This window comes from Hydra viridissima, unplaced genomic scaffold, assembly GCF_058129835.1.
Source record: "Hydra viridissima isolate aposymbiotic clone 2 unplaced genomic scaffold, HvirCarnegie_v1 scaffold_14, whole genome shotgun sequence".
NCBI lineage: Eukaryota > Metazoa > Cnidaria > Hydrozoa > Anthoathecata > Hydridae > Hydra > Hydra viridissima.
In genome coordinates this window covers 7,924,004-7,936,702 of record NW_028324313.1, presented here as the reverse complement: position 1 = coordinate 7,936,702, position 12,699 = coordinate 7,924,004, and the positions used below count along the sequence as shown (strand labels likewise).

At 29.5% G+C, this 12,699-nt stretch overlaps 1 protein-coding gene across 1 annotated transcript; it reads left to right on the top strand.

Moving 5' to 3' along the window:
- Positions 1-8,128: 8,128 nt before the first annotated feature.
- On the top strand, positions 8,129-9,726 carry LOC149879124 (uncharacterized). The gene has a single exon (XM_090071738.1). It carries the CDS (start codon positions 8,228-8,230, stop codon positions 9,419-9,421), a length of 1,194 nt encoding a protein of 397 aa, XP_089927864.1. The 5' UTR covers positions 8,129-8,227; the 3' UTR covers positions 9,422-9,726.
- The last annotated feature ends 2,973 nt before the right edge of the window (positions 9,727-12,699 follow it).

Genomic DNA, 12,699 nt, shown 5'->3' with positions numbered 1-12,699 from the left:
AATAAGAAAAAATCCAACATAAAATAGCTTAAATAGGAACTAAAAATTTACTTGTTTAAATATATTGTGAAAAGATATGGTATAAAACAAAAATATAAGCGTTCTCAGTCTTAGTGAGTAGCATTGTGAGTAGTGTTGTTGAGTAGTGTTGTAACGGAGTGCCATGTAATCAACGCGCATTCTGCCGTCCACTCCGAGACGAAGAGCATCATTTTTTTTTGTGCGTGTGACCAAATTCTCATTTTTTAAGGTTTGCAATTGCTTCTATTTTATCAGTGTTAATGATGAGTTTCTCGCAGTCTTGAAAAGCTTTTTTTTTACTTCTGATTTGAAAACGAGAGCTGTCGAATCCTGTTCACTTTGTCACGCTGATCGAGAATCTCTCTGTATTCGCTGGGCTCAAAAATCATTTCTTTCTTTTTAATATCCGTTTGAACTCGGCCAAAGACACGATCCGTTAGCAGGTAAGAGTGGTCTCGTTTAGGGAAAGGTGGGAGTTATGGGCAGCCTTTTAAAGTGTTGTTTGTGCAAGACAACAAAAATAGATGTCGTTTTCACTTTTTTTTTTCTGCCCATAACATGAATTTGAAAAGAGCTAAAGATCTGAAAAATTGGCACATTCTTTCTTTATATTATTTTTTAGTAGATGCTGAAAAATAAAACTTACAATGTTTGAGTCTTTGCCTTTCTCTAAAAAACAAAATTTTCTCCACAGACTGGGATTTGTGCTTTGATAGAAGACCCTTTGCACTTGCTTAAAACATAAAAACAAAAACTACCGAAAATAGTTGGCTTTTCCTAAAAACAGTTTTTTGGTAGAACAAGGCTCTTGATCATATCAAAGCAAGCAATCATCTCATTTGGTTTCATGTCATTAAGAAGGCTGTAAAATTTTCTTGTTTTTCAAAAGTGAAGAGTGAAAAAGGGGGTCTTGGTTTTTCTAGCCATAGTTGGTTTGTTTAGTTGAAATCTAATACTAAGCTAAGTATGAGTCTCTACCCTGGATATGTCGGCAACCACCATTTTAAATATATCGTTTATAGATGCTTAACGCGCTTGTGCAGAATAACCTTGATAAAAGCGCGGATTGGTTCAATTAAATATCACATTTTGATTATAACTAAAAATGTTTTTACCGCGTTTTAAAACTAAATTCTTGTTTTAAACATATAAATAAGACTTTAAAAAAAATCGCGTTTAGAAGATAATCGTTAACATTTCCTAGATGTAATTTAGTTGCTTTACAAAAAAGGCGCGTTATTGAATTTTTTCGAAGATGGTGCTTACCGAGTTTTAAAAATAAACTTTTCAATTATTGTTTAACATGGCTAAAGACTTTATTATTTTATTGATATAACAAGATATTAAGTTTTAACAAGCTATAAACATGGGGAGGGGGAGTAAAAATCCTTCAGGTAAAACCATTTAGAGGTTTGCTTTAATAAAAAACTTATCCTACATTTGAAAAGTATTTATGTTTTGGTGACAAATGTTGCCCTCACAAAATTTTTCAATAGGCGCAAAAATCCCTTTTATTTCAATTTCGTAATAACCACTCTTCTCCAATTCCCACTTTGTTTTTAGAAAATAAGAATTAGTTTGTAAAAAAATATAGAAAGAGGTAGATTATGGGATATTTTTTTCATCAGTAACAAATGCGGTTAATTTTGTTTGGTTTGGTTGTTTTGAGTTGTTTTTCTTGTTCACTAATGAATTATTTTGTTCTAAAAAAGGAAACGAAATGCTTTTGAACAATAACGTCTGATTTTGCAATGCAAAATATGGAATATGTAAACAACATACTTTTATTTTAAGGCGAAATATATAAATTTATAAGTTCCCTTTTAAGCTGGTTTTGGTTGTTTGTTACTTTAAATTGATATTCGAGGATTTCAAAAAAATCATATATGTAATAAAATTTAATGCTGGGCAGTTAATAAACAATTTCTAAACAAGTTCGGCAATCTTTACTCGTAAATAGACTTTATAATTTTAGGCGTTCAAATTGCGTTTAAAAACAAAGTTTTTTTTAATCTTTTAGAAGTTAGTATAAGTCTTTTAATCTTTTTTTTTATTTCATAAAAACAAGATTAAAAGACTTATACTAACTTCTAAAAAAAAATGGGCCCTGTTTTACGGGGCCCACGCAACCCTTTTTTAACGTGAAGGGGCAACATTTTATTGGATGATACTAGATAAATTCACGAAAATTTTGTGAAATTATGCAAGTTATTTTTATTCGACGGGCATGCGAATAGCATCAATAGGTTAAAATTTTGGGAAAATAAAATAGACCAGATTAGAAAGCTAAAATTTTGATTTAAAATTATCTTATGTAAAATATATGGGATGATAATTTACGAACCATCTTGTACAAAATTTCCCAAAATGATTTTTCTAGTTAGTTTTGAGTCAACGAACTCATTAGCAACACATGTCAGTGTTATCAATCAGTCAGTAACCTGTGATGAGTTTAGTATTGAGAAAAAAAGTGTCTGTTTTTTTTTGAAGATTAGCCATTTTTCGAATTTATCATCACACTTTAACAAATAACTTATTTTCTAACAAAACATTATCGGATTTTCCAAATTGAGAAAATTATGCGAATATTTCGTTGAGAATTTGGCATAATTATTTTGTTACATGCAAGTTCTTTTTTTTTTTTGGCTTGTTTAAGCTTTAAAAAAATTTATTTACATCCTGAACACGAAAACATACGCAATCTCAATTTACTTTATTTTACACACGCATACACACACACACACACACACACACACACACACACACACACACACACACACACACACACACACACACACATAATTTGATTTCATTACTTTTTCCGTCAAAATTAATGAATTTTAATTATTTTCTTTACAATCCCGTAAATAAGGTATTCTACTATAATTTATAATTTAATATAATATTTTAAGATACTTTCCATTTTTACTTGTCTACATCTATTTTAGTAGTAATTATCTACAGTGGAGGTATAAAAATCTACCTTTTTTTATACCCGGTTCCACCTTTTTTAAGTCTTACTTTTTGGGCTAAGTTTTAGTGATGGAACACTTAATCCAATATTCTTCGGGGACGGCAAAAATATTTTGGTACGAAGGAGGTAAAGGGGGATTATTTGGGAATAGAGTAGAAAAGGCAAGAAACTTGCTCTACTTTAAGATTCTATACAGCGCTTTGAACTCTGGGCATTTAACTTTATATTTTAAGTCTGAAAAGAAGAATTTGCCCGAAAAGTTAACGAAATGCTGCACTAAGTCAGAAGAAAAAAAGTAAAAATGGGAAAGATGTTAGAACCGGAGAGTGTCAGAGATGAAAAATGGCAGAACGCACATTGATTCAGAAGTCAGCAAAGACCTTCGTAATTTGCAAAAATTTCATACACTGTCAATGATACATGTACATCTGGTTGGGCGGGTTGAGTGGGTGGGCGAGTGGTATGATTAATTTTAACTTTTAAAATGCAGTTTATGTTAAATGTGACAATGATAACAGAAGAAAACAAAACAACTTTTAAATTCTTGTCTGGAATTTTTTTTTTATTTGCATCTTAAGTATATAGAAATTTATGATTTTTAAGTAATCGTTAAGGCTTTATGAATCAATACGAACACTTGTTTTCGTAACTAGATTATTAATATAACATTTCTCTTCGTTTTACAAAACTTTACTTCCTAGTCTGAATTTTTTTTATTTAAACACATTTTATCATGCATAAACTTACACTATCACATTGAATCCGGGAACTTTTTTAAGAGAATAATAGATTGTTTTATTATGTCTTTTATTAAAACACAATCAGCTTTACTGTTATTAACTGCTAATAGATTGACACAAATTCTGTATGAACACCTTTGGTTTCACGAGTGATTTTTACACGCTATTTTAACCAAAATGCTAAATTATGATTTGTAGCTTTTATAACATTTTTTATGATATATTAGCAACTATGACCTTTGAGCTGGATTATTGATTCTGAAAAGTTCAGAACTCACTTGCTTGAAGTAAATCTCTTTGTAGATTGTATAGAATGACGCTCCATATGATTTTGATTTACGGAGCTGATGTCATATCCGTTATGTTACATCTTTGCTTCTGACTATAATGAACGAGGAAGCTCTTGTAGACTTCAACAACAATATTTACCAGAAGATGTGGAAGAAAAGCGTTTTTCAGGAAAGGAAGTATAATTAAACCGAAAAACTCCCATCTTGCGCCATGATGATTATCCTGATGATTATCTTGATGTTAATGATGTTAACTTGAGGTTGATCTGGTGTCTCGTTTCTCTTAAAAGAACCAAATATACATAAACTTTAAAAAAGAAGATATATCTTGATGTTGTTATAACTAAAAATAATTTTTTATAAGATATATACTTTATAAGATATATACTTTATAAGATATATACTTTATAAGATATATACTTTATAAGATATATACTTTATAAGATATATATTATGTCCTTATTACTGTTTTCCTATTTTTATATAAAATTGTATTTAAATTTCTGATCTTTTTTTATCATGTTCTTGTTACTCAGACATTATTTTTTTTATAACATTTACACGTTCATGTTTTATTAGATAAAAAATTTTGAAAAAAGAAACCGTTTAGTCTAGAAAATTGGCATTCTGGCCCACTGTGGAGTGGTAAATTATCAGATTTGAAATTCCAAAGCCTTAATCATATTTGAAACATTTCTGTTTGAAATTTCAGAACTCTTATTTTCCTGAAACAAAATGAATAACTGTCAACTTTACAAAAAAAAATCAGACGAAATTCAATTTAAAATTTCCGTTAGTCTATCCAAATGTAGAGGTCGCGATTAGCGTCCGGATAGTTCCTACGTATTAGACCAGCTATAGCCTCAAAATAGTTGCCATATTGAAAGTGGGGAATGTAACTAAAGAGCCGTTGTTATTGAAAGTATTCACGTTGAACGGACGGCAACAAAAATCAGCCAAACGAAGGTTTTATAACATCATCGAGAAAAACTCAGAGAAGCTCGGTATTCAACAGGCTTAGGAGCTGATTTTTGAGGATCAGTTGATTATTTTAGAGCAGTTGATTCAAAAATTGTCTTCAATTGTCAAAAGGAGTGAAAAAATTATGCGTCGATTCATCGAGGAGGACCTCCGCTACAAGCTGCTAGAACAAAGCTTTTTAAGAACTTTTATTGCGAATTGAAAAGCGAATTGAACCCTGAAATCTGTTTTTTTTGTTTTTTTTTGTGTTCTTTCAATGCAGCCGAAAAATTAGATTTTTTTTCTGACGAAAAAAATTTTACTTTCGATGCAAGAAACAATCAAAGGAATCACTGCTGGCTCGCCTACGACCCTAAAGATATCCTCATTGTTTCCAGAACAGAATTTCCGGCGACTGTTCACGTGTTAAGCGTTGTGTCCAGTGAGGGTGATGCCATAGCAACACATTTTTTTAACTAAGAGGAAAATGTTATGAAAGAAGTTTATTTGCGTGTTCTGATAAAAAGGAGTGAAGCCATGAGATTGTATCGTCTCAATGAGACGTCATCTGACATCGTCCGGAATGCCATATGTTTTCCAGCAAGACGGTGCGCCCGCCCACACAAGTCATTTGGTGCCAAATTGGTTATCGTACAACGTCGACATGTTTTTGTCTAAAGAATTCTAGCCTCCCAACATCCCAGATTTAAACCCTTTGAACTTTTATGTATGGAGCGTAGTTAAAAGGGTCACCAACAAGTCCAGACATTCAAATGTCACAAGATTGCGAGCTACTATTGAAGCACCATTCGCTAATATGAACAGTGATGCATTAAAACGGGGTTGCCAACCCTTAAAACAGAGAATATATTTTATAGACCTGTTCCTAATGACCTTTTAAAAAGTTATTAAAAAAAAGTTTTATGAATCTTTTTTGTTTTTGCAATAATGAAATGTTTGGAAAAAATGGTAATTTGTCTGAATTTTGGCGTTACACCCTGTATAGTCACGTACACAATTTTCTCCGTGAAATATTATTGGGAAATATTTTATCGGAAAGGAATGCTCAAAGCTATGTGATGAAAAATATATTTGTTTTAAAATGAATGTATTTAGCTTATGAAGCCGATAGCTATGGTTTTAAATTTATAATTTTTATGTGGAAAATTATTTCTTGCTTTATTATATAATAAAATAAAATATTATAAAATATTATATTATTATAAAATAACCAAAAAAAAAATTTAAGACACTTTTACAGCGAATTGCTAGTGCATTTATTAAATATTAATCATTTTTTGGACCTCTAGACACAATACGGCTCTATTATACCTATCGGCCCTCAGAACAATCCTGGTTCTGTCCTGTTTCTATTTAAAACTACGGTTTAAGTTTATATACTGACATGGTTTTAACATTATGCGTCAAATCGACAATTGTATTTCCTAAATTTAAATTTACTGACATTACACATTTTATTTTTATTTTGCAATTACCATTACTTTCTTGTTTTTGACGAACAAAATATTATTTTTCCATATTATGGTTAATTATGTTTTATTTTATATTAGGTCTGTGTAACTTCTATAATGCCCCCCCCCCCCCCCCCCTACATTTAATAATTTTTTTTTTTTTTAATGTGGTTAGCAGATTGACATTCTAGATAATATTAGCGATAGAAGAGAGTGGGGAGTTTTAGCGAAGTTTGAGTAAAGACACAACTACGTACCACCTTAAAGTATTATGAAAAACATTGTGAAAAAGATAAATTGTTTATGATTTAAATATCTGTACTTAAAAGCATCAATAAAGTTAAAATAATAAGGACTTTTCTAATTATCCTCAAATTAAAAAATTTTATGAAACAACTTATAAAAGAACATAAATGTATTGTTTAAATTTAGTCAAAAGGTCGCTTTTGAGTAAATTTAAAAAAAATAAAAGTGCAATTTTCTTTATGGCGCGGTGAAAAAATTTTGTAAGATTTTTATATTTTTTACTTTTAGCTATGATGAAAAGAAAGCCGAAAAAAGTAATATTTTATTGACCAATCCTATTTAAACATTTCAGTCACAGAAATAAAACACAAAAAGTTAAAAGTACAATAGACCCATGAGCATTAATTATTGAACCCTTGAACCCTTTTGTCAAACAAAGTTTAATCAATTTTGCATAGACTATCGAACACCGTATTTATGGAACAAAATTGTTGTTCCAAATTTTTATTTGTTAATCTCGTTTTCAGTTTTTAAAACTAAATTAAAAAACTATATTCTTTTTACTGGCAATATATATAAATGTTTTTTAAATGAAAAATTATTTTTACTCTGGATAATTTGTAAAATTATTTTCAGTTTTCGTTAATTCTACATTGTTACTAGTTATCAAATCAATTGTATTTTTATTTTATTATATATACACGTTTTTACATATTTTATATGGTTCTGGCGACAAGATCTTCTGGATCTTCTTTCAGATACCAAGTTTATATAGTGTTATATTGTTATATTATGATTAATAATTGTAAACTAATATATATATATATATATATATATATATATATATATATATATATATATATATATATATATATATATATATATATATATATATATATATACAGGGGCGTGTCTAGGGGATGTCTGCTACGTCGCTGGACATACCCAAAATATGTATATATACATATTTTTTCACAACTTCAATATTTCGTTAAGTAAATATGATGCGTCGGTAGATAAAAGCAAACAGAGCGAATAATTATAATAAACTAAAGCAATAATTAAGCAAACTATACAAGGTTAACTGTTCGAACGGATGGTAAGAAGTTATTAATCCGGGATAACAGTTAGATTTACGGTTTAGTATTTTATTATACGCCAAGTTAGAATTATTTTGTTCTATCTCCAAGTTTAAATGTTGGGAGAAAGTTTTTGATTTTTTTCTTAAAGTAATAATTATTTAAAAAATTAGTCTTAATTTTTAAAGAAATAATAACTTATGCTTTAAATAATTTATGTTTAAACAAATTAGAAAAAAACTTGTAAAATAGAGCGCATTTTAGAAGTAATCATTACTTACTAAAATTAATAACTCATTTTCTCCCAACTTTTAAAATAGGAGATAGAATCATAGTCATAAGAAATAGATAGTCTGGTCACTTGGGCCGTAATATCTGGATTTTTCTTATAATCATACGAAACACTTGAAATTTGTCGGGCGGCCAGGAACTGAGTGCACAAAAAATGGAAACGCAGAAAGAACTCTATGGTGAATTTGATAAAGAAGCATTATTTTTTTCTTTGGAGAATGATATTCTTTTTGAAGACGAAAATTTTGTTAAAGATTTAGATGCTTTGGTGTTGGAGTTATCTAGTGAACAAGTTGATTGCACATTTTCTTGCACAATTTGTTCTAAGAAGTGCATATCTCAAAGAGGACTTACAAGGCATACAAATTCAAAGCATCAAAGTATTCCTTTAGATTTAACGATACAAAGTCCTAAACCACCTATTCTTCTTGATGAATTTAAAAATCTGCTTGATAAAAGTATTACTACCTTAATCAACGATGAATGCTATCCTGATTTGTATAGAGATGAGTTAAGGATTAATCATGCAATAATTTTAGATACTTCACAACAAACTCTATCTCTATTAGAGACAGTAATAGCTGGTTTTAAAGCTGATGGTGATGCTGAAAGATTTTATCCTAAATTTTACAAAACTGTTAATCAAGGAATTTTATTTAGCAATCTGACTAAAAAATCGACTAGACTTCTTGGCTATGAACTATGCAATCATGTTTTAGCATTTCTTACAAACTCACTTTACAATACTTCTTTTTTAAATTTAAATGGTTTATCACCTGTTGAATTTTCTGATAGAGACAAAGAAATTATCTTTTATCTAAGTGGTTATGTATTTAGCACATTTTATTGCAGAATTCGCAGTTCTCGATTATGGCAGCAAAAGTTAAGCACAGACTGCCTTTCACTTCTTAATGCTGGTAAAACAGAACAATTATTTGAGAGTCCAGAAACATGCACTGAAGCTTATGATAAATTTGTGAATGCTAAAAATCGTGGTGGTTTGTGGAAAGTGTCTCCTCCAGTTTTAGAAATTTTTACAAAAGTTGAGTTTCTCTTTCGCCATCAAAGTAAAAGTTTTGTAAAAAAAATTGATTCAGAGTTAATTGTAGCTGAAATCTTAAAAAACAGTGGAGTTTTGGCTAACATATCTGAACTTCGTGGTCTTTGCACAAATCGAGTTTCCAAAGAACTGTCTTTAAACTTATTTTATCATCTGATTACACTTTATGTCAGAGTAAGATCTTTTTCGTATGCAAAAGAAAAACTAAGTATCCACAAAATCAAAGAGAATCAAACAAAGTCAAAATCCCTCCGCTCAAAAATGAAAAAAACATCAATTGGATTATAGAAGTTTAGTAGAATATTACACTTAAAAACGGTTATTTTCATAGCCACAAATCTCATGAAAGCATGCTTGGCATAGTAACTTTAGCAACTATTTGTCATTAAAAAGATTAGTTTTTAAAATTTTTGTTATTTGTTTATAGAAATAAAAGCTAGGTAAGAGACCCTCCCTTATCTAAAAGAAAACAAAGAATAGTTAAAAATGAAGTCCAAAATTAACTATGCACACTAGTTTTATATTTATAATAAACAACTAATAACTCATAGATCAAAAACAACTCAAAGATCAATTCTACCCCTAATATATATATATATATATATATATATATATATATATATATATATATATATATATATATATATATATATATATGCATACATCAACTAATCTTAACTTAGATCTGCCTGTGAAATCACTAGTTTTTTTGGGGGAAGTGGATACCTGTGGAGGTTTTATAAAAAGAATAATAGGTGCCTGTTTATATTGTAACAAAAGTAAATGTAAGGAAATGTCTACAAAATTAACTGAAATTTAGTTTATTACAAATATAAAAAAAATTCTAATGTAACTAATCAATATTTTATGCCATTTAACATTTTTAATAAGATTTGTGGCTATGAAAATAGCCGTTTTTATGTATGTTCTTTTTCTTTGTTTTCAGCAGTACAAGGAGACATAAGGGAAATTTTTATTGAATCACTTGAAAAGTCAACTTTTCATATTAATACATTTTTCAGAGTTGGTCCATTTTCTGCGTGGTATACGTGTTGTACTCTCCCTTGATATTTTGTTTGATTCATTGACATTTTGACAGTTACCTGCAATTGGGTGAAATATAAGTTGATTTCGAATGGTATTATCATTGAAACCAAAATCAAACAAGGAAGGATTATCTTTTCTTCTACCAATTGACCGTTGTTGTCCAAAGTAATTTTCTAAAGGATCCTGACAAAACCTTTCAGTTAATACATAACTTACATTGTTGTTAATTAAAAATTTGACAAGTTCAATAACAGAATTAACTGTGATTTTTAAACCTTCATGAGTTTGCCAAGTAATAAACATATTACTTCTCTCACTTTTTGAAAAATTTCCAGATCTTGATTCAATAGAAAAAAGCCAATCAGAAAGATACTTTAAAAATGTTTCTCTAAGCCATGTAAATCGAACATCATTTGTGTCAGAAAATGGTTTCAAAAAAGAGTTGCATTTTAATATACAATCATTTGTATTCCGAACATTTAAGCAATCAAAAAAATCATTAAAATATTTGCAAAATTGTGCTGTCCCAGCTGTATCTGATGGTGCATAGATTTTTAATGCAGTACTACATGAATCACTTAAAACTTGTGCAGCTAAACGAACATTCATAGCTGAAAATGGAGTTATTTTAATGTGCTCAACAGTTAGCTTTGGACATGCATGTAGTTGACATTTTAAATCTTCATAAAATAAATCAGAAATATGGGACCATAAAATATGTTGACCCTGATTCCACATATAACGATTGCTTTTACCAGCTCCAGAATGGTAAAGGTTGTTCCTTGCTGTTTTAATTAAATGAGGAACATCAGAAATAAAATATATAAATCTTTTATCATCATCATCAGCAAATAGATTATCAGTGCGGTAAGTCACATCAACATTACCATTAATATCTTCTTCTTCAGTCAGATTAAAATGCATTTTAAAAAATTTTCTATTCGATGATGCTCCATCACAAGTAACAGCAACTACTTTTAAACCAACAGAGATTTCTAAAATTCCTACAGCTTTCCAAAATAGAGAAAATAATTGCACTGATGTAATATTTGTAGTAGCAAAATTTGCAAAACTGTATTTAAAAGGATTTACAATACTTCTAATTAAAAAAACTAAAACATGAGAAGCAAGCTTATCAGCTTGTTGTAACGTTGCAAAATTAACACTAGGATCACCCAAATCAACATAACCAATTAATTCTCCAGAATGTTTGTCCCAAACAAGATTTTCTTGAATTTTCATTTCATCAAGAACTAGGACTATAAATTTCTCTTGAACTGAAAAATTAATGACTTTATCTTTTAATTCTTCTATTATGTTTTTATTGAATCCCAACTTGGGCTTTACATAGTTTTTATAGTCACGCAATCGCCTACGACTTGGTAAAATTAAAAAACCAGAATGAGTTTTCTCATTTAACCTTATTGCTTCATAAGCAGCTGGTGATTTTGCAGCTAATCCCAAACAGTAACGTATTATTGCTGGATGATAACGAATCCCTTGCTTTGAGCATTTTAAATATTTTTGCTGCTCCTCCCAAAACAGGTTCATAAATGGAGAAATCTGACTTTTATCAGCTTCTGCCATTATTTGAACTAAATCACTTTCAATATTTTTACTAATAGCTAGTGATGAATTTTCAATCTCTTGCTTCATCAAAGCTAATTCTTTTTTTAATTCTTTATTTTCTAGACGAACACTCTGTAATGTAAGCTTCAGACGATCTGGAGATGTAAATGTAATTGGTGCATTTAATTTAGCAGGGATACTAGAAGTAGCTAATCTTTTTTTCAAACATTTAATTTCACTTTTTTCAATACTTTTACATTGTGAACAGCATAACATCCACTCAATCAGCATAATACATGACTGAGATCGAAAATACTCTGTCTGGTTTAAGGGAAACTCACTCCTAGATGAAAATAAATCAAATTTTTTTGAAATACAATGTTTAATATAAAGATTTGATTTTAATGCAAAGACATCAGTTATTCCAGAACAAAGGTTAAAAGAAGTAACAATAGATAAAAGATTAGATGCTGAAATATGTCGCATAGATCTTCTGTATTTTGTATATATTAAATGATCATCTGGAATGAGCCAAGAATATACACGAATGGTGAAAGCAAGACTATCATCAACATATATTTCATATCGAGGACATGTGTGGATTGTATCATAAAGTTTAAACTCTGCCACAACAGGACTCACACTCATGGTCCAGTCACTAATTTTTAACTTGCTAATACGATTTAAGAACTCTTCAAATGATTTATATATAGGCTTAAAGGCAGTAATATTATTTGAAGTCGTTAAAGCATCTTTTTTAGCAATGATGGCAGAGGCAGATTTTCTTTGTATAGGAATTGATGGTGTGAAAGATTTTTTTGGTAAGCACAGAGTCGGCAATGATCCAGGTTTTAATGTCTTTTTTTTATCATTATAAAGTATCATTTCTGGAAGATAATGCTTTTCACAAATAAACAGACGCTTATTTTCTATTTGAGTCTTCAAACTTA

What these genes read in the sequence shown, in the direction of transcription:
- LOC149879124 (XM_090071738.1), top strand. Translation starts at nt 8,228, where the DNA reads ATGGAAACGCAGAAAGAACTCTATGGTGAATTTGATAAAGAAGCATTA.